General features: G+C 29.4%; 1 protein-coding gene across 2 annotated transcripts; it reads right to left on the bottom strand.

Annotated features, from left to right (window-relative positions):
* Nucleotides 1-1701: 1701 nt before the first annotated feature.
* On the bottom strand, nt 1702-11478 carry LOC111638251 (protein toll-like). Of its 2 annotated transcripts, none has more exons than XM_023383915.1 (2): nt 11307-11478; nt 1702-5069 (listed from the first exon to the last, which is right to left on the bottom strand). In XM_023383915.1, exon 2 carries the CDS (start codon nt 5058-5060, stop codon nt 1905-1907), a length of 3156 nt encoding a protein of 1051 aa, XP_023239683.1. In that variant the 5' UTR covers nt 5061-5069; nt 11307-11478; the 3' UTR covers nt 1702-1904. The 2 variants fall into 2 exon arrangements, with proteins under 2 accessions (XP_023239683.1, XP_023239684.1); XM_023383916.1 differs by lacking the exon at nt 11307-11478 and adding an exon at nt 8684-8953.
* Between the last annotated feature and the right edge of the window lie 12569 nt (nt 11479-24047).

Here is a 24047-nt window from a genome sequence, read left to right as displayed (position 1 = left end):
ATGCCACATAAATAGAGGAGGAAGAGCGTTAAACTTTAAGTATAATTTATATATTTTACTTAAAGTTTTTAGCACTAGATGGAAGCACTAAACCTCTACCCTCTTGATACACATCTAATTCTGAAACAATTACTTTCACATAATTCAAAAGCTTTATTTTAAAAATGTATACATAACGAATTAATTTTGAATTCAAAAATTCGTAAATTTAGAATAATAAATAAATAATAGAAAGCATTTATTAATATATTCCTAAGAATAATTTAATATGGCAATAAATATTCATTCCAAATTAACCAATTTAATAAAGAATTGATGATTTGCAAATTTCAAAATTAAGCAATATAATAACTTAGGAAACTAGTTTTAAGAATAATCATCTGTTAATTAAATAGCATTTATATTCAAAGATGATATTCATGAATAAAAGGGATATTTTATAAATTACATAGCTTTAAACTACCATTCTATCCTCCTGTAATATTCCGTAATACTGTCTCCAGCATATCCTCGATCAACCCCTTTAATTCTGCTAAGGAATAAAACACAGCACGTAACGTAAATTACATGTATAACGTGGAAAACAGCGACATAAAAAGTACGGTTCGGAATCATTCTGTTGCCTTAAGGTCGAGATTCTAGCGTTACGTAACGTTTTGTAATACCCCACCCCCTTTTAATTCATTGTAATGATTACCTGCATACTTATTCACCCATATCTGCGTTACGTAATTTATGGAAGCCCAAAGTCTATAGAAGGTAAAGCAGTCGTTAAACTTATATACATCTCAAACACCGTCATTAATTTTGGAGATAACATCTAAAAATACTTATTTACATCCTCTATTACTCCATCGAGTGAAATATATAGATCAAAACATTTTTTTTATATATTTTATACACGTTTTTTCTAATGTATTTCATGAAAATATCCAATTATTTTAGTAATCGGATCCTGTCTTCTTCATCCGATCATCCTCATTGTGAGCCTGGCTGAATCTTCCGTTAATGTCCACAGGAAAGAGAGAGTTTAAAATTAAAACAAAAAATCCGTTATTATTTACAATACTTTCTTGTAATAGAAGCAATTTATACTCATTACAAAATGCAGTTTACAAATTGTAATTATGTAACAATACATTGTTACGGTCAGATGGATATGACACGTGTTATCTTTCTGGTGAATTAGTTTCGATTAGCTCTGGGCTAATCGGGATAGAATACAGGATACATCTACCTGAATTCTGGCAGTCTCCAGAATTTCAACTGAACACTTCAGGATTCTGTATTATATGGTGCATGCTAGAACTGATTGAAGAAGCTGCGAATGCCTCGTGAATCTTCAGGGGATGTGATCGATCGGTTGGTTAATCTCCAAACAATCTACAACGGTTCTGGAGGATCTAAATTTAAATTTAGGTCGTATCTTCTGGCATATCTCGAGGGCATTCCGCCCCATCCCATGAGAAACATTTAAAAAAAAAAGTCTTATTGATGCTTACGGGGAAAAACGTTAAAAAATAATGATTTTTTAAAGTAATTTTCTTTATTATGATATATTTTAGACAAAATTTTACCTTGTATAAAAAAAAATAAAAACAAAATAAATGTGTTTATAAGACAAATTCAAAATATGATCCAATTTGTCTGTTAATCATGATTTTACCATTCATAAATATTAAAAATTTTAATTTTAATTAATTCATTTATTTTTATGGAAATAATACAAAAATGATTTTATTGTGAGGTAGATATTCAACATAAATTATGAATTGTACATTTAATGAAAAACACACACACAACATTCGTTTTACTGGCATTGATGGAAATGTTCGTATTGTACACGTTTATCTGAACTTTGAACTTAAGAATTTTGAACTTTTTACATTACGTTTATCACAGATTCAAACATCATCCGATTCAGAGATGATATTTTCTGTGGAAATTGATTCTAATGAATAAATTCCACTGTCCGCTTGACTCGGTGCGATCATTTTAGGATCAGACTTGACACATTTCATCTCTACGTTCCTACTGTCCGGTAGATATATGAAACTAGACATTTTGTCTTCCACAGATTTTAACAAATCTGGATTGGCAGTTTTTGTACTAAGAACAATGCGATGATCGGTGCTGGACAATGGTTTCTTTTTGTGAGGCATGGCATATCTTAATTTCTCCCAGAACCATCTTTCGCCCCATACTAAATATGTTTTAGTTGATAAAATCACTTGTAAATTCTTATCTAAAGTCTCTTTCGGTGGCAAATCTCCTTTTACGATAACAATTAATCGATTTACTTTATCTTCTAACATTTGGTGATAAGCAGTCTGAAACTCTACTTGAAACCATACACTTTCCAAGAAATCTTGTGTTAAAATTAAAATAGTTCTTCTACTGTACTGAACAGAATTAACAATGTTTAAACTTATTAAATTTCCTGGCATCCAATCTCTTTCGTGGATGCACAGTTTAAACGATGGATCTTTATTTTCTAGTTCGTTCAAGAGTGCCATCATAATATCACGATCATTACTACTATAAGAGACAAAGGCATCGAATAGTTTATCTTCATCTAATTCATCTTCATTGTATAGACAAAAGAAAACAAAATTAAAGTGAAAATAAAAGTAAGCTATCACAGTGTTTCTGTTTCTGTAATAAAGAATTAAAATGACAAATAGTAACAATGCTAATAACACACCAATGACTGTCACGGTGATCAATTGTTTTTTGTGTGGCCAATTATCTGGTGGACATATGATATCATCGGGTACTCTGATTACATTCATGGTTCCATTTTCGTCTCTTTGATTTTCGCAATAAACTTTATTAATGTCTTTTACTCTACGATAGTTTTCCGTAAGCCACGCTTTAAAATTTGTAGTTTCGCAGTTGCATTGCCACGGATTTTCTCCTAAAGTTATTTCAAATGTGGGTTTGGTGGCTGCGTAATCCATAAAACCATACGGCAGAACTCTCAATAAGTTACGGTTTAGATACAATTTCGCCAAGTTTTTGTGAAAACTCCAATCTTTGAGAACACTTATATTATTGTTATCCAAAAGAACTTCTGTCACATTTTCCCAAATTGCCTCTTTCAAATCGTCCAAACTAGTAAGATGATTACCGGATAGATCAAGAATAGAAGTATTCCATGGTGCAAAATTTGGGAACTTATCTAATCCTCGATTGCTACAATTTACTAATAATTTTTCTTTTGCAATTATCGAACAATTACAGTACGAAGGGCAATCTTCGGTGATTTCACATTTAAAATCATTGAAACCAAGCTTAGATAGTTTGTTTCCGTTTAATCGTTCCGGCTGAGAACATTTTAGATCGTCAAAATCAGCAAACTTAGCCAAGAAAACCGTTTCTGTAGAAACTTCTACATCTCTAATGAAAGACACAAAAGGATAAATATGGCAATCGCACGAGATAGGATTGGGGAAGAAGAGCCATTTAGCAGGTAAAGATGGCGTTTTCTCAGTGCTGAAATTTTTATACACCTTGCGAATGTTCTTCAGTTCTGAAATGTCAATGTAAGATATATTATTCCATCCCAATCTGATTATTGTTTTCTGTGAAAGTAACGAACGAATCGATAATGAAGTTATTTTATTATATTGTAGATTTAAATCTTCCAAATATAAATAAATACCCCAATTAAAATTAGGAAATTCACTTAATTCATTTTTACAGATATTAATTTTTTTTAAATTACGTACACCAAAGTCGTACATTTTTGTTAATTTATTATTACTTATATCAAATGTTTCTAATGATTGCATATTTTTAAACATATCTTGTTCTAAATGTGTTATATTATTGTAAGATAAGTTGATGGTTTTCAATCTTATCAGATCCCAGAATATATTTCTAGGAAGATGCTGAAGATTATTTTTAGAAATTCCTAATGTTTCTAGATTGTATAGCCTTTTGAAAATTGCAGATGGAAGCGTTGTTAAGTAATTGTAACTCATGAATAACGTTTGCAAATTCGAATTATTTTGGAACAAAACATCTGATAAAGAATAAATTCTATTGTTGTTAATTTTAATAATCTTCAATTCTTTAGCTTGTGAAAAGAATAACTCTGGTATATAACTGATATTGCAGCTCTCCATGGCGATGTTTTCTAATTTCTTTAATCCAAATAAAAGAGTTTCAGGCAATAAATCTAATTCAGAATTTCTACCGAAATCTAATATTTTTAATTTCATAGTAGATCTAAACAAATTTTCTGGAAGACTTTTTAACTTATTCCTCTTTAAATTTATTTGCTCGACATTCAGAAGAGAATCAAATATTGAATCTGGTAATTTCTCTAAATTATTACTTGATATATCAAGTATCTTTAATGCTGAAAGATCTTTAAAAATATCTTTAGATAAATTCTTTAATTGGATTTTATACAAGTGAAGGACTTCTAATTTGTAAAGCTTAGAAAACACATTCTCAGGAAGGAATCTAATTGGATTTCCACCTATTTCTAAATGTGTAAGATTAAAAAGATAATTAAATGATTCCTCATCCAGTTTTTGGATACGATTATCATTAAGACGGAGGACTTGTAATTGTTTTACATTTTGAAAAAGATCTTTAGAAAGGAATGGAATGTAATTACGTTGAAGAATCAGTGTTACCAGATCGTTCAATCCTTCAAAATTTTCAGATTTTATGCCATTTTTATTACTAATAAACGTTAATGAATTCACTGTGTATCCTTCTAATATTTCATTAAACGATATATTTGGTGGAGGGCAACGAGTGAATTCAAATCTGACGATTTCGGTAGTATTCATATTTTTAAAAAGAGCAGGAGCGTAAGGAGGTTGTGGAGTCAGACATTCTAGTTTTATTAGATCGTTAATGGTATATTCTATTAGATACGACCTGTTATCGGGACAACTAATGTGTACGCCTTCTTCTGGTTCAAGAAGCTCAGCTACAAAGCATTCACAATGCACAGGATTGATGGAAGAACAAGGTATAGAAAAATAACTCTTCTTCATCATTAAAAACGACATTAAAAACAATGTTAACGAAGCTTTCATCTTTCAATCCTGTAATAAGTAATAAAAATTTATCAATTTCTAAATCTATGGTAATTAAAGAAATGTAATTAAGATTTATCCATAATTAACAATATTATTTAAGTTAAATATACCCCAATTGTTGATTTTTCGATACAAATTACATAATAATTTTCAAGAATTTTAATTGAATTTATTTTAAACTAGATATTTTTTTTTAATTAATTAAATACTTGAAGTGTTTTCAGCTTCTAATGAATTTCATTTATTAGTATTAATTTCAATAGACAAAACACGTAAAATATGTATTATAAAATGATAGTAATCTCGATAAAAATCGAACCCGGAGCCTTAATGACGAAAATTCCAGAAATTTGATCTGTTTTAATGTCTATATCGAAGACCATATTGAAACATTCAGCAGAATACAGTAATAGACTGTGATACGGATATATATAGGGACTGAAACAGCAAGCTTAAAAAAACTGAAGGCTTCAGGTTACAACCCTAATCTCTCTAACTTTTGGACATTTTATCAAAAAATTATTAATTAAAACGTATACAGTAGAGCGTCGATTATCCGAAAGTCAATCATCCGAAACGTCAATCATCCGAAAGAATTCCAGTCCGCAAATTTAAATTTTTGCCAGTGCTGTGGCGCTGCAATCTTTGGCTATGTCTTGGGCTACTCAAATATTTTACGTTTTTGATACTAAATTAACTTCTGAAGTATAATTTTTTATTGTTTTTATATTTTTCAATATATTTATTTTGTTTGTACAAAATAAAAAAATAATTTTTAACGATACAATAGTCTTCGTTAGGCTTAACATCGACGAAAATTCAACGCGAAGCGACACGCAACGGAGAAAAATGTCAAGATGAGATAAATTAATATATTTTTTCGTAAATAATCGGTTATCCGAACAACCCCAGTCCCCAATTGATTCGGATAATCGACGCTCTACTGTATGTATTTAGTTTCAGTTAATATATATATATTTTTTGTCAAGTTTGTAAATTTATGCAATAAATATTATACGATAGCAAATGATAATTGTTTTTTGAGTTGACTTTTTTTTGACAGGGTCCAAATTACTTTTAGCCCAATGTTACTAAAAAGCATGATCCACCCTGTCATAAATTAAAGATTATTATCGCTTTCTTTTATTCTAAATATAGATAATTGTAACAATATGCTTTTTATGATAATTTATTAACACATACGACAAAGGAAAACTGGGTTATCGTTATTCTACATTATTTTCCTCCAATTATTGCTAAAATAATAAAATGTTATAGAAAAAGTTATTTAAAAATTAATTAATTTAATATCATAAAATGCTTTTGGCATTGTATGATATAGTAGTTTTATAGTGTTTTTATACTCTACCGTACTGTAATGTAGTTCAGTAGACCCCCTTATAACACTGTTAATAATTCCGTGTTATATGAATTCCGTGTTGTACGAATCACTTAGATTTTACGTGTGCCGGGCTGCGAAAGGCTCACGTATTTGTAAAATCTAACTGACTCGTACAACATGAAATTCATATAAAACGAAATTATCAACAGTGTTATAGGGGGTCAACTGTACAGTACGGTAGAGTACAGTTATCATACTCTATATCGCTTCCAAGTAAAAAATAATTTAAAAATAAAACATTTGTATTTTAATTTTATATACATGAAAACAATTTAAAAATAATCTGGTCTGGTTTTCCATTATTTTCCTTCAAGGCATATGGTATATTTAAATAGTAAAATGACTTTTAACATTTGTTGGAACGTCCTCAACATTCAAATTCATTATATTGTGTGTTTCTATTATATTGAGATCAATTTATTATTTTTTAAAACCTTCACCTTGCTTACTTTATTTGTATTTTGCATGCTATCAATGTTAAAAAAAAACTGGGATTCCCGGATATTCGATAACAATAGCGTAATAGAATGCCCCCATAAAATCTTTAATGGACTTCCGTGATTTTTCTTGGAGGAAATATAACAAATAACGTGTACAGAATATATTTTTAATATTAAATAAACTAAAAAACACTCGGTTTAATCAGTGGGGCGTTATAGTTTCATGGGGCCCATGAGAATTTGAATTAGAAGCCCCATGTAGCGTTGATTTCAGACATTTTGGGGTAATAAAAAATTGGTTTGGGGCCCCAGGCCCTTTTTGTCCATAAGATAACGTGTCACTGGGTTGAATTAATTGAGAGTGTAAACAAAATTGTTAATTTAAACTATAAAAACTGCAAGAATAGCTATGTAAATGCTAATATTTAATAATAAAATTTTTAATTTATAAGTTTTAAGTGAAATGTTTTTAAAAGCTGTCAGATACAGTAAAATTCCTTTATTTATAATATAAACTTTTTATTATTCTCTTGACATTTAATTAATTCAGAAACATCTCATTAAAATACGTAAAGAATTGAAAGTTATAATTACTTTTTTGTGCTTAAAAATCCTGTTATTTTATAATGATGTAGAATATAAATTACATTAATATATGCCAGAAAATTTGGAAATGATACGTAGGTCAGTTTACAGTAGGTCATTTACTGCAATAATTTATTCTGAGAAGTCATTAAAGAAGAAAACATGAAACTAAAGTAAATATATCCAAACGATAGAAGTAAAAATAGAATTTTAAGGACAAAAAATTATATTTTTTACCCTTAAAAATAAGGAAAAGCAATGATCATTTTCCAACCTGTCTGCTATTAGTATTCATTAGTGGCGCGTTATATGGAGCCCAGGCAAATTGGAATTACAGGGACCCCGTGAGCGGTGTTGACTTCAGATATTTTTCTTTAGGAAAATATTTTCTTATAAAAGATTGGTTTGAGGCCCCTGTTGGCGGAGATCCCAGTCAATTTCCTTTTTGCCCATAAGATAACGCACCACTGAGGGGTTCCCAATTTGGTCTCTAGTAATCGATTTATTTGGGGAGTCGATGAATTACAAGGAAATTTGGGGGCCGTTTGAGAACAAAGTTATGTTATATAATTTTGAAAATATAATAAAACACTAATATTAATGTTTAATTTTTAAAAAAATGCATTGTCAACTCATATTTGGTCTTGTGTTTCAACCTATTTGTAATTCATTCTTGTCTTGTATTAATATAGAAAGAGTATAATATAGGTCGACAAGCAAAAATGGTTATAAACTCGTGCTTTTCATCAATCTCTCGCTAAGAAAAGAGTTATAAATAAGGTTTTATATGTGTATTCCGTAACATATGTTACTTATTATGCGTGAAGTAACTTTGGAATAAGTAAAATATAGGCGTCAGTGAATGTTGGTGACATTTGAACCAGTCAAACTACTTTATTCGAGACAAACAAGTGACTGGCAAAAATGTTTAACAGTTTTTTTATATAATAAATAAAATTTTGGAACGTTTGAATTAAATTATCTCTAAATAGTTGTAAGTAAATTTAGTTATGTTTGACATTTTTAAGTGGTCATTCATTATAAATAAATAATAAGGCCTTTCAGAGACCAAAAACTTAACAGTTTGAGGCCTTGATATATTTAAAAAAACAGAAAAATAACGTTAAAAAATTGAGTTGTATTTTTAAAAATCATATCTTCCGAGGAAGTTCTTAATGTCCTACTAAACTTACCTTCCTTTTCATCACCTTTTATAAGTATAAATACTTTTAAATTTATTATTATTATTTGATGGAAGGGAAGAGACTCTCTTCCTTCATCAAGCAATAATGAATTTAAAATCGGAGGAAGAAGAACAATATGAACTTGGCTATAAACTTTTAAAGTATAAAATAACATAAATCGAAGTATAAAATAATGTTTAAATCGAAAAAAAGAGAACCAGGAAACCAGAAATGCAAACGTTTAGTGTGTAAAGGTTCTTAACTCTTCTTGAGCTAGTGGCACAAACAATTTTTTGATGGCACAGCAATGGGTGTCGCATCAAAGATGCTCTTCTATATATATATATATAAACGAATAGTGACGTTAACGATCTGCATTTTTAATAAAAGTATACAAATATTAAAAAGTGACAAACTATTAGCATTTTTAATTGCTCTGTTTATTGGCATTTTGTGGCACCCCAGCGAGAAGTCCATACCCATTTATTTAGTGTATCGACTAATAAATTATCTCCATTTACGATATTTGTAGTTACATATTTGATTCCCATTTATGAAAACCACAACGTTGGAAACATTAAAGGGGGGAAAGGGAAATTCTGTACCGAATACACAGAAAATAATGTTTTTCTGTTTATATTTCAGTACAGTAAATACTCTACTTGTTGTAAGCCAAGAATACAACGATTGCTTATCAAATTGAATAATCTTATAATAGAATTTAAATTTTAATACATAAAATAACACGTTTTAAAACTGAAATTTCATAAAATAAAAACATTTGTAGACCATTTTTCCTTGTAAAAATTATGAAGAAAATTTATAGTAAGTACGTGTCTCGCTTTGTCTACTTAATATTCAATTAAGACTAAAGAAAATTTTCTAAGAAAGAATTTATAAATAGAAACTATTTATATAAACATATCTACATTGTCAAAACTAATTTCTTGTTTTCTATACTGTGACATCATACGATAGAGATCTAACAAGAAATTTAACTCGACCCTATCGATAATGAATCATTCGTAATTATAATTAGTTTCCGGTTTAAGTAAAATCTTTTTTTTCTTTTAAATATTTCTTGTTGTTTAAACAGAAATCTAACTGGAACATCATAAAGAAATCTCCGAAACTAGTTCAAAGGAAAAGTTCAATGTTCTGGAAACCTAAAAAGAGTTTCCTCGTACGAAGATATTTGTGATTGCTTAATACGGAGCTGGATCAAGAGGGTTATGCAAGGGCCCATAAATCCAGATTCCTAGGCCCCTGCATAACTCTGGGCCCTTCCATAAATGCGCTTACAATTACTTAATTAATAGAGATATAAGAAAATAAGCTTATATATTTAAAGGTAAAGAAAAATAGGCCCTTTTTTATCTGAAGAAACTACTCGGTTTTAAGAAAAAATATGTTTGATAATGAAGAAAAATTGACCCTTTTTACCTTAAGACCTTATACAGTTATCTTACGTACTGTACAAGGCTATAGTTTAAAGTTATGATGTAATTTTAACGAATATTTTTCCAGTCTTCGATGCTGTGTTAAAAATATCGATATTTCGTAACCAGAGCCTTTAAAAAAAGTTAATTATTTATAGTATACTTTCCGGTGACGTCAATGATACTATATGTAAATTAATATAATTTTTAAAGGCTGCTAATTAGTGGTTTTCGTACATATTTGACGTTACTAGTACCTTTCAAGTTACTCGGAAATTGAAAGACAGTGTATTATATGCCTTTCGTGACTACCGGATCGAAAAACTGATAAGATTTTTAAAGCAGGGTGGGTAATTTGAAAGTATGATGTCAACATCGCACATGTTACCAAGGTTATCGAAAAGAAGTAAACAATTTTGGTGGCTTGTTAATTGTTCCGTATACATTTTATATACTTTTTAAAATATTTTTTAAATATCGGAATAGTTTTTTTCGAGAATATTTACGCTAGAATTATGTAGGCCCTATCGTAGGGAAATCAGTACAGCCATTTGGCACGTGCGGAGGCCTCAAAAACATTTGTTACAAATTACTCATTCCATTGTATTTCTTGTAAATTAAGAATTTAATTATTTAAAAATACAATTTTTAACGCTATTTTAGTGTACCGAAAGCCTTCAAAATGTTAAATAGGTCGGGCCTCTGTCGACTTCTGACAGGCCCTGGATTAAAGCATTCTTAATATACCGATTAATTACAATTAATTATACTTTTTTAATCGAAATTACAATATATTTATGGTGATTTTACTATTGTAAACTGTATAAAATTGTTATACAACGTTAATAATTCGATTAAATTTGTATTAACTATGATCAAGTCAGCTTAAAATAATGTTGCAAGTCAGTATCATAGAATTGATGATCATTGTTTTTGTTTACCAGCATTTAAAAATATTTACAAAATCTGTTATAGAAAAATGTATAAACAGAAAAATAATACATAAATGAGAATTAAAAAAAAAAACAAATAAAATTTAAAAAAATTATAGTAATAAAATCCTAAAATTTTCTACAAAAACTTTATAAATGATTAAAAATCACCTTTATTTCTCAAGAATATATTATTAAAAACTTCTACTCAATTTAATGATGTAAAATACAGAAATAAATAAAAATTAGGCCAATTCTTACCTGTTTTTTTTATATAGAATTGCTTTAGAAAAAATCAAAACTTTTGAGATTTAACATGTTGACAACAACTACTACATCTTATATCCATAAGAAGTAGCTTATACGATAGTTTTAAACAGAAATATATTCCTTAGTCGCCATCGTAGGCAATACTTTCTATAGATACATCTCATCAAGGACTGTCTACCTTGCTTGACTGGGTACTTGAATTCAATTTACTATATTCAAGTCACGTGAACAGCTAGCTACTCATTGGTCTTGTCTACTATGACCTCGTAAGAAGAAAACTTGCAATTCGCCCATAAATTCCCGGAATTCTTATTATTGGAGATATAAAACGACTTTTATTTTCATAAATATTTTGTAAATATCGTGGCTAGAAACTTTTTTTTTTTCAAGTTCTTTGTTAATTTTAATGTATTAACCTCTAAAACATCCTCTATAGAATACTACATTTAAAGTCTTTAAAATTGACTTTTTAAGTATAGGAAATAATATTAAACAGTTTTTATTTCGATATTAAATATATTAAGATTGTTTTAAACGAATTAAAATGAAAATATTTTAAGTTTTAACCTTTAAGAATTTCTAATTATAATGAGATATGTAGATGTGTGGTTACGATACATTTTTTAGCGTATAAGGAAGAAATGGACTTAGTTGTTTATTTGTGATTGAAATACATAATTATCATAAGAGAAATTACATTATAGAAACCGCAAACTGTGAATTTCCTCTTAAGAAAACGAACATCAAAATAGCTTTAAGGGATGAAGTTCTGACAAGTCCTTGAAAAGGTTACTGAAAAGGACTCGCTTTCTTAATAAAATTAGGCAATTTGTTATCGATTTTAATATATTCTCTGAATCCGAAATAACATTTTTGCATCTACTTTACAGTAATTAATGCATAAATAATAATAATTCAAATCCGTCTTGCCATAATTCCTCAAAAGAGAGTGAAAAACATAATACCTGTGGCTACGACCATGACCTGATTGGATTAAGTTATTTGAAAAAAATCCCTTCTTTTATCATTTAGTTTAATGCGACCTCATTTTTTTTAAACCACTTTGGCCATTCTGACCATTTTTCTTCAAGAAACGTTGGCCTTGAATCCATCAAGATGTGGAAAACAACAACCTCTTGTCATTTTGCCTCATTCTTTTGTCAATATTTAATTGGTTGCTTCGTAACAAATCATGTTTATAGATTTTTATTTGAATATAATAATAATAATAATAATAATAATGCTTCTAATGTGAGGTTCTTGGAATTTTAACATGCACTGTTTAATAACTGAAACTCATTCTAAAGTTTTTTTTTTAAAAATATTTTTAATAATTTAATAAAGTTTTTTTATATATATCATAATTTATAAATAATTCTTATAACTATAATTAAATGTTATTAATTTATATCATAAAATTATGTTGAGGGAACACCTAATATATGCCTAGGAACCCTAGAAGGTTTTAATCCGCGACTGATCCCTACCTGAACTATGCAATTCCTGTTCTATATACAGGAATCGGATATATTAAGCACCCTCCATTTTGTGTAGCATTGATGCTGCACATCGCCCATAAATTTAGCATTAATGTTACTTCTACTCTAAAGAAGCCACTCTAGATTAAATTAAGGGAATAAAATTTAACATTGGGCCATATAATCTCACAATTTATATAGGTTAATCCTTCAAAAGATTGTAACTATCTAAGGTATTTAGTAACCTCTTTTGAGGTCGTGACCTTAAGTTAAGGCTATCCGACTAATTTCACGTTTTGCGTTATAAACTCATATGGTATATATAATATAAATGGAGTTTTTTTTTTAATTTAAATATAAATTAACTCTATTCATGAGCTCTTCATTGTTAATAGAATTTTAGTTGAATATCGGCCTTGACCTTGGAAAGTTTTCGCGTCATTTCCGATGGTTACAGAATTGACACGAATTATTATCATCATCATTCCCGCAAAATTTATTGTGTCGTGATGTACTTTGACATTTATTCTATTGATTCTATTCGAAATAACGCATTTAACTTTTATTTCGAAAATGCTTACTGTATTATGACCCCCTCAATGCTTTTATATAGAGAAAATAATAGGAGCTAGATGCTATGGAAGATAGAGAACACATTCTTCATACTTTTAATTCAAAAAAATATATGAATAATATTATATAATAATAAATTATTCTTTATTTCATTTACAGATATTAAGATTTTCTTCATTAATTAATATAGGCCTATGTATTATATTGGGGTTTACTCGTCGTGTCTCTATTCATATTCTTGTCTAAGAAAACATAATTGAGCTCTTATTATTGTGTATAACTCACTCAGAATTTATTTCTATTCTGACGTCTCGGACCATTAATGGCATTGTAATTTCCTTATCCCATAAATCAAAATAATCGATCGATCTCGATCGATCTGTTTCTATCTACTATATTTATATCCATTCTTATTTCGATCACAGTCATGTTGTATTTTTCGAACAATAAACATTAAAATAATCATATTTAAAATATAAAATAGAATAATCTTAATTAAATACTGTAGAGTTCGACATTTAACATTTTTATTTAAATAATTAAAACAGTTTCCTATTATAAATATTAAATAAATGATAAACACTACCCTAAAATAGTATTTAAGTATAAGAAAATTTATACTATTTTTTTAACTTAAACAATTCAATAAATTATAATGAATTAAATAACAATACGTTGTGCTAACTCAATACTTCTCCCGGCCATTGTCAGGGCCTCATCTCACTACTCACTACTAATCCACTTGTTCTATATCTGTATCCGTAAAAATGTCTGTAAGAAATTGGGCCAGGGGCCTGAAAAGTGTTTAAAAATTCCCTGTTCTGACTAGCCAACAAATAACTTATATCAAAAATGCAAAAACTCTTTTAGTTGCACCGATATTATAATCGTTTACCCTCATCCATATTACACTTTTTAAAATGTTTCAATGTATAAACAATACAACAACGAAAATAATAAACAGTAAAATTTGAAAAACAGATAATTATATTACAATAAATAAACGTATTTTTTTTAATTAAAAACGGAAAAACATCCTTTACTTTTCATAAACGTTTTCTGCCCCCTTTCTTTGGTTCGCATCCCAGTTTGTCCCTCACTTATACTTTATCTAATCAGCATAATAAGCCCACTAAATTGGCAATTATCTTATAACTAGGAGTAGAACACCTGAGAAGTTATTTGTGACATTATATTTTTGTCGATTTTTGTCGACACACATAATTCTTGTATGTATGGAGTACGGTACATACAAGCATTGTGTGTGTGTTTAGGTGTTTAAAGATTTTTATTCCTTAATCACTGCTCATTAGCTAAGTGGGAAAGCTTTCATATACCAGTATTTAATAAGCTTAGACATAATAATAAAATAACTAAAAAAACTTAGACATAAAATAACTTCTACAGTATACAGATATTACTTTTGAATATGAAGTAAAATCTGTGTATTTAGCATTCTATGCTTATTAAATACTTCTTGTGGTCCAGTTTTATTTAATGCATAAAGATATTAAAGCATTTAAATTAATATAAGTTGAGTATCTGTTAAGTTTACTAAACGAGTACCTTCAATTATTCATTTTAACATGCAAAGACACGAAATAAAACAATAGAAAATAAAGGTTGATTTTTAAGGTCACGTAATTCTACTTTAGTTTTTATTATTATTTTTTTATCTGCTTTTAATTACGCTCTCACTAATGATGATGTGTTTTCTATAAAGAATATATTTTAATTATGTTTAAAAAGTATTAATAAATTTAAATGATATTAGAGAGGTTGCGGTTGAAGTTTTTATCTGNCCGCAACCTATCTAATATTGACTTTTACCGAGGAAAATGTTACAGAATAATAATACTTAATAAATTTAAGCGCATTTATTCTCATTTGACACTTTAGAGGAAAAATCTCAAAAAAATTTGATTTATAAGTTAAGAACAAAAGATTCTTATAAATTGTATTAGATTTTACTGAAAGTTTGTGCCTTTTTTTTATTAATAAACCTAAATTTATTTATTAATTTTATTCAATAATAAGTATACTGTATATTATTTATTCTCTTTCTCTTATAACTCCTCGTAATTGCTTGTAACACTTCTTCTTCGTACGATGATGTCCTTATTCCTTTCTATAAAACTTTCATCTACTGAATGAAGTCATTAAATGACTTTTATAACAGTCACATTATTAATGAGGGTTATAAAACAACATCTATTAGAAACCGGAATGAGTAATGAGTTGTCTTTTAAGACAATTCTTTACTTCTTCTACTGTTTATATATTCTTATGAATTAATGCTTGTGTGTTGAACAGTGAATTAATGTCATAACAATTAATGGAATTTAATTACTTTTTAATTAGGTACCAAAAATCTATTTTAAAATATGAAAGAAAATCAGTGGTATAGAAGCTCTAAGCTGCTAAAAATATATATCCACATACAGGGCCATACAAAATTAGTAAAATGTTCAAAATGCAAGAATCAAGGAAGAATAATAAATAAACTAAATATATATATTTATTTAATTAATATTTTTATTCTATTTATATTTTTCAAATTTCATTCTGTTGTGGGTCTATAGACCGATTCACCCCTCTTTACACGGTTGTGTTCATATAAATATACATAATTTTTAATTTAAAAGACGTATATTTTAAGTTTTCCTTCTCTGATTATAAATTATATTAGCTGAAGAGTTTCGATTTTAATAAAGTTTAAGAAATTCTTAAATTATTATTAATTAACTGTATTAATTTGAATGTAAACAAGTAGGTTATATTTCAGTCAGATGAATGAAAAGGTAGGGAGGGAGATAACTTCTTCTTCTTCTACTACTCTAGCAGAACTAATTAACTAGATTTACAAGGAAAATAATCATCCGTTACAAGGAATTTAGTAAAAACATCTATGACAATACATTTACCTAGATTTCGATTATGATATTTTCAGACTTTAAAAACAAAAATAAGTTAGTATAAATTATAAATATTTTATTTATTTATTTATTTATTAACGCAATTATTTATACTGTGTTTTATTACACGAGAATGACGTAACCTGAAAAAATACAGGGTGGGCCAAAAGTCGGTTAACCGAAATGCATTTTTTTTTAAGTCGTTCCGTTGAATGCAACTGAATCGCGAACTGCTCCAATCCGGTTTTAAAACGATCCTAAAAAAGTACATACATCACGGTTAACTGACTTTTGATCCACCCCGAATTTAAAATTTAAAATGTCGGAAGATAATCGCACGGTAAGAGATTTTATTATGGCGAATTTTCTTGCGTAATTCGGTCAGAGAATTTTTTTTGTTTTGTTTTTAATTCCTCTTTTATATTGCTGAATCATTGAAAAACAGGTTGGTCGATAACAAACAAAATTAAGACCCGCGATTCGCTATTATTCCGGGAGATAAAATAATCTAATTTAATTATAAGTTATGTAATTATGCATTCGTAGTAACGAATGCATAATTAGTTAATTACATAACTGACTAAACGAAAAACCTGCATAACAGAAAAACGAATCCCGATTTGCTACATTAAACACTATTATAAGTCGGGAAACCTGTCTAACGCGGAAACGGAAAACTTTTTAAGCACAAACTTCCCAAAATAATTTGAATAATATAGAAGATTTCTGGTAGTAGCAACTGAATTTTAATTTATAATTAATACTAAAAATAGTTGGCTTGGATCTTGGTCGACTTCTCCATAAGAACAGTTATAGTCTATTGTACTTTTTATTTACAGTACTTCATTGTCTGGAAATAATTCGTGACAAGTTAATATCGCTGTTTCTCCCCAACTCTCTAGAACAGTTAATTAATTTAAAAAAAAACCCTTCCATGAAACAGAAAATTCTGAAAGGTAACATTGTATTCCATTTAAATGGTTGACTAATTGAACATTTATCCAGGGGCAAAAGAGATCTTTCCAGTATTTTACGAATGTATATGTGTGGTGTATGGTGTTCCATCGCTAAAATAAAAGAAGGAAAGGCGATTTAGCATAACATACAAATAATGACTTTAAAGGAAAAGATTTCATTGCAGAAATTCATAGGAAAAAGTGAGCTTTAGATCGACCAACTTTAGCGGCAACACAAAAATGCATACAATCGAGTATTACGTTAGTGATTTTCATGTACTGTACCATTCCTAGCATCGCCTTTTCTTCTAGCATGTACCATTCGGGTTTATCACATGCTTTTCTCAAGTTAACCAATATCACTCTTCACTGCACTGCTCATACATCGATGCTTTTATGAGATCCACAAGAAAAAATTAGAGATCAAGTCCTTGGAAATGTGATTGCCACGGAACAATGACGTGTTGTCAAACCATTCTGTGAGCCATTTATAAACTTCTGTTCGGAATTGAGATGGTGTACCATCGTGTCAGTACAAATTCTGCTTTAGTTGCATTGGCAAGTCATCAAGCCGTACGTCCACCGTTGTATTTAAGATGTTTTCAGATATCAGTCACTATTCGGGTGCCGTCAATGAATATTTTGCGTGCATCGTGAAAAACGCTCTATCCAGAGGTGCACGTTGTAACGGTTATACACTCCATTCCGGGAAAACAGTGTGCATCGTAGGTTCATAAAATGTACTGAAGAAATTGCAGTTCGTAATGCTTTAAATTTAACATATTGCACCACTCAAATCGCTGTGCAATATGTTGTATCGGTTACATTAACCGATCAATAGATGTATGGTTTGAAGCTCACATTCTGTGATTTTTCTGTCAATAGTTCATCCATCTAATAGTTTTTTTTTCATTTTCAAAATTATTATTAAAAGCAAAACTTGGGATATTTTTTATTCATAAATCTGTATATAAATAGTTTCAGTCTGGACTCAGTGTCACAAGCTTCTAAGAATGTCTCGACTCCTTGATACCCAAGATTTCATCTAAAATTTAAATACATTAAATTATTAGATATCAGACGGGTCACACAAACACATAGGTGCAAAATTAATCAATCAAGATGTCTGCTTCAAAACAAAATTAAGAACTACTGCTCTACGTTCTAAAATCAATTGTCTTGGTGTAAAATTATCATCAGTTTTCACAGAATATAATCATATTATACGCTCAATTAATTATTTAAGAAGATAAGTGTAAATATCGTATAAACGTCTATTTAAAATTCTATGTAAATACTATGTAAAGATTTCATAATTAAAGTTTACCCATTTTCACACTTTCCTAGAGGAAAACAAATTATTTATATGCATAGTTGTTAAACTATTCGAGTAAATAATTTGTTTTCTTCGTAGAGGGGTCGAAACATACACGTTTTAATTGTGAATATTCTTCATTTACATAGTAAATACTTAGTAATTTACATAAGATATATCATTTAAATTATCATTGGAAAGGTATAAAAATCGAAATGTTTATCTTCAAATTTCATTTTATAATGTTATAATGTTTAAAAATAATAAATAAATTTTAATTTTTTAAACGTCAGAGACGTAAATATTATTGTTTAATGTCCATAATTACATTACTAAATTCACGATGATAATTCAAATAATTAACACAGATTTTTATGATTATAAAGATACTCTTTGTTAGCGATATTGCATAAGTATATAGCTATATAATTATTTTTAATATCATTAAAAATTTTCCTAAACCACGGTCTTTTTCGCTCTTTTCACTCTTTAGACACTAACATGGGCTTTTAATATGCTTATTATGGATTCGTCCTGCCTCATAATGAGAGCTTATCTGGTGTTAAAGAGGTGGCACGTCATAATTTAAAAATAAATGAAATTAACATTATTTCAAATCATAAAAATAAATCTTAAGGGAAGAGAAATTAAGGAAAAAATCAAAATTTCGTAAACAACAGAGAGATACGTAAGCTCATTTAGAAGAAGTCTCTTTTAAATCTATTATTTAATATAAATTGAATTTAAAGTTTTCCCCATTCTAAGTACTGTATAAAAAGAGTTAGAGATTGTCCCATATTTCTGTAACATAATATTGACCCTTAACGAATATTTAGATCATTCTCAATAGAGTAGCCAACCTGAATAAAAGGGAAAGTTTAGTGAAATTTATTATGAATTTGCTCCCATTTCTACTTAAAATTAAACTATTATAAAGTCGAAGTTATTTATGTAGATAGATTTGCTAATACCAGACCCATTTAAAGACCTATACGTTTTTTCTAAGCTTGTCTCTCATTTAAATCTTCGATAATATAATTCTCCCAAATATTCTTGGCTTTATATGTTTTCTTACTTTAAAAGTATTTCGATTTACGTCACGATTGACCTCACGTTCTACAGGGGTCGAGATAACTCAAAGGTAGCTAGACATGTCTCCATTGACGTCAAGTTTCGTTGACTTGATGTCAAGGGGTGGAAATAGAAATTTTAAGTTTTTTCGTACTTTGAAAACGACATATATGATTTAATTTTTAATTAATTAGAAAGTAATTGCTCAAAAATTATTACCTGACAGGCCATTTGACTTATAAATAATGTCATCATTTGTCAGTAATTATTTTATTTAAAAAATTGTGTTAAAATTTTCTAAAATCTAATAATACAGAACAGCTCAAATCTAACTTTATAAAAATTAGAATAGTCCAATCAGTAAAGGCCCTCCAGAGCAGAACCATTCGCTTTCTGTTCTGGGAGGGGGCCTTCGAATCCGAATTTTCTTGAACGAATTGAACAGGATATATCGGGGCCCTTTGTTTTTTCCTCAATCGACCGCTCCTATATTGGGCCCAGTCGAATCAATTATGGATATGAAAAAGGCCTTCTTAGGGCCTGCAAGGTAGAAAAGAGATTTTTTTAAATGTATGAATTTAGCTTGTAAAGAATCGCATTTTATTTTTAGACTATATTTTTATTATTGTGCATTTAACTTAAATAAAATACTGTATTATGTTTAAATACAAAGAGAATTGTTCTCTTGAACAATTGAAATATAAGCAATTTCTAAGAAAACTGTTATATAATAATATAATGCAGTTTTTCTATACTTAGTATATTCAAACCGGTTCTTCTGATCGTACTCCAAATTAAAATTTGTTAAATGGTCTCAAATTTGTACAATAATACAAATTTTTAAAATTATTTTATAAGGAATTTATGAAAAATTAAATAATTTATATCAAAATTTATAATTTTTTTCCATTCTGAAAGCAACGAGACATTAATAGAAAGAACAGTCGAATAATAAAAAAGTTTGCTTCATTACTCGACTGTTCCCATTGTTGGACTGTCCAAAACCACGAAGAACTTGAAAAACTCTTTCGATACTTCTAAGCAAATTATGGCCTGAAGTGTCAATTGCTATTTCAAAGATCGGTATTGATAGTATAAATTACAGTTGAAAAACATCTCTTGTAATATAGTAGGCCCTACATACTCGCAATTAATGATGCTTTTTCCCTGACTGGCTACAAAGTTTGACTTGCGCTTTATTAATTAAAAAAAAAGTCGGGTATCAGAAACTATTGACTGTTTCTGTTAAGATATGTCAAAATGTTTTATTTATACAGGTATGTACTGTACTTGCTAATGTATTAATAAAATACCGTACCTCCAATCAAACTTACTACTGTTTACTGTGTACGAACCTTTATATCTCGAAACCTGTCTATCCCAAATTTTTTTTCTTGTTTCTGTAAGATTCAAGATAGACAGGATTCAATTGTATTTGGCCCACCAGTGGCCAAGCGGTACCGTTCCCTGAACACTGGGAGTTCGCCTCGCCCGGACGGGCTGGCCATGTGGAGTTTTTTGGGTTTTCTCCACTTCTGTAAGGCCCGAATAGGGGCCAGTTACCCTTAAAAAAAGACCTCCCGGAAGGCATTCCCCCTAGGAAGATAGCCCAAGTGTTGCGTTGCCATGACTTAATAAAACAAACATCAACTGTATTTCAAGATTAGTTTCATATTCAACTTTCATTCATTCGGACCAATTCCATTATAATCCTATAATATCTTAAAAAACAAATAAATTACGTTTTCTATAGAACATAAAGTATTCTATGGGAGTTTAGTAATGGGGCATACACTCCCTCAAACCTCTTGAACATAAAGTATTCTACGGGATTTTAGTGAGCAATGGAAACTTCAAATCCAAACAATGAGCTATTCTAGTGATAACTTATAATTAAGACTAGGATATCTAGACAATAAAAGCCATACAAGTTATAAAAATTATAACTCATAGGTTTTGATTTTATAGTACCCAGATATCCTATCTCTAGTCACTACTATTCAGACAACAAAAGGTCTATGTGGCAAGCAGTAAGAAGCATAACCCGTTTTATATAAAACCGCTCATGTGATTGGCTTGCTTACTTAGCAACTATCATATAGACTCACCCAAAGTTAATGGGCATAAACCAATTATATTAATAATTGAACGAACAGTTTTCTTGTAATTTCATCCATCGAATTATCATTTCAATTGAATTTCTCCAATGATTCTTCTCTCGGAATAATTATGTAAGAATCGCTTCTGTGACACCTTGAATGTTGATTTATTTGTCCGCCACAAGACAAGTTTAGGTCAAACTTTTTGCGAAATATATAACCGAATTTCTGAGAAATAGCTACGAGGAAAAGTCAAGGAAATATTTTATATAATAATATTTTAAATAATTACAGATTTTTATGATTCAATTTATTTCCTTATACTGTATAAATTTAAAAATGATATTGATGATAACAGAATAAAATTTAAATTTCTTTTATAGATTAACTGGCTTTAACTTTTTGAATGAAATTTTTATTTTGTTTGTAATGACATTGTTATTTTGTAATTACAACACGAAAATACAGTTAAAACTTTTTTTTTTGTTTGTAGAAAAGGGCTGAGAAAAGGGCTGGCAGAATTACAATTTAATAAAAAGTAAAATACATCTGGATACGAGTCCAATTTTGCTTGCCATGTCCAGGAACAACTATTTCCATTGCAGATACAACCTTTCTTTAGAGGCACAAATACACAAAACAGTTTAAAATGTCCTCAGGTGACAATCCCAACACAATTAAAAATATAATATTTCTTTGTAAGGTTGTCTCTGCAATGGAAATAGTTGTTCCTAGCGATTAAACATGGCAAACAAAATTGGACTCGTATTATATATGTATTTTACTTTTTATTAAAAAGTTAAAATTTTGTTAATACAAAGTCGAATGGACTTTAAACTTGACATTTTATATTAACAAAACTAAAGCTTAGTTCGCACTGAGCGCGATTCGTTGGCGAAGGCAAAAACAGAGCGAATAACCCGTCAAACGAGTCATGTTTGACTGGTTATTCGCTCTGTTTTTCGTTTTCGACAGCGATTCGCGCTCAGTGTGAACTAAGCTTAACACTGTTGAAATGCATATTCTCCCTCCTCCACGGGACCTCAAATCTACTCATTTAACACGGACTTTGCACAAAGTGATAACGTAATAACGAGGTTTGACAATATTTGATTGTTATGTATAAACAACACCTTTTTAGTGTTTTGTAGACGTCGAATCCTACAATGAAAGATCGACGTCGTGATCATTTATAATGTGTAATTTTTAATAGTGTTTATCGGTTAATTTTATGAAGATTTTTGCTTATTATTTAGTCCCTTAATTGAGTGTAAGAGGATTTAAAGGATTCGAACATTGTTCGTATTGTCTTGATTTTCAAAAGTAAAAATATTTTTTTCAAATGTGAAAATAATCTTGAACTTATGTATGATAATATAAAAGTTATTTTTTAAGTAAAATCTCATAACAGCCGGGAAAGTTACGCAACTCGTTGCTAGATTTTTAAACCGCTAAGCAGTTTAATTATCTAAACCCAATTTTTTAAATTGTGTTTTAGCTTTCCCTGAAATGTTGCAAATTTTGTGCTACAAATTTTTCACTTCAGACCAACGTTATAATAATTTTATGCGTGTCAAACTAAGTGAATGAAAATTTTCAAGTAACCAATAAGCCAAACTTATATACATGCCCGCCATTTCTCTATTTTAAAGCATGGGCAATGCACTCGATGGTGGAACGTAACTGACTTGGGTGCAGTTGTCGCACATGCAAAGAAATTCTGCTATATAAAACAATAAGTTGAACATCGCTCTGATAAATGAGACTCTCCAAGTTTGCCCATGACCAAAAATCACAAGTCTGGAGATCACAGGTGCTGTTGGAAGCCATTGGCTATTCAGCTTTTCCATTCATAAAGTACGCAATAACTTTTGCACATTGACGCCAATATTAGGAGTGCTCCATCTTACATAAAGATTGTGGTATCTAAACAATTTCGTTGTTGAAGTGCGGGAATGACAAAGTTTAGAATCATGTCTCCGTATCTAATGTCATTAGCTCAGATACAGTGTTTTCTTCAAAACACTACTGTCCAATGAGGAAAGATACCGAGAATCCGCACCACACTGTGATTTTTGGTTAATGCAAGGAAATTTATTGATAAACGTATATGTTTTTTCCAGACCAAATAGTTGTAAGTGTTCACATACCATTCAAACAAAAACGGGTTTCATCGGTCCATAGAATTTGCTTGTTCCATAAATCGTAGGTCGTCATCTGAACTACGAATGAATCGGATCGATGGAATAAGGTGATCTGGCAAGGAAGTGGGTGTTTTCCAGGAAGACTTGCTATGAGAAACCGGTCCATGTTTAAGAGTTATTG

This window comes from Centruroides sculpturatus, unplaced genomic scaffold (genome assembly GCF_000671375.1).
Source record: "Centruroides sculpturatus isolate CEXI.00-Female unplaced genomic scaffold, Cexi_2.0 scaffold938, whole genome shotgun sequence".
Lineage (NCBI taxonomy): Eukaryota > Metazoa > Arthropoda > Arachnida > Scorpiones > Buthidae > Centruroides > Centruroides sculpturatus.
The sequence above is the reverse complement of the archived record's forward strand: the minus strand, read 5'-3'. Positions and strand labels throughout refer to the sequence as shown.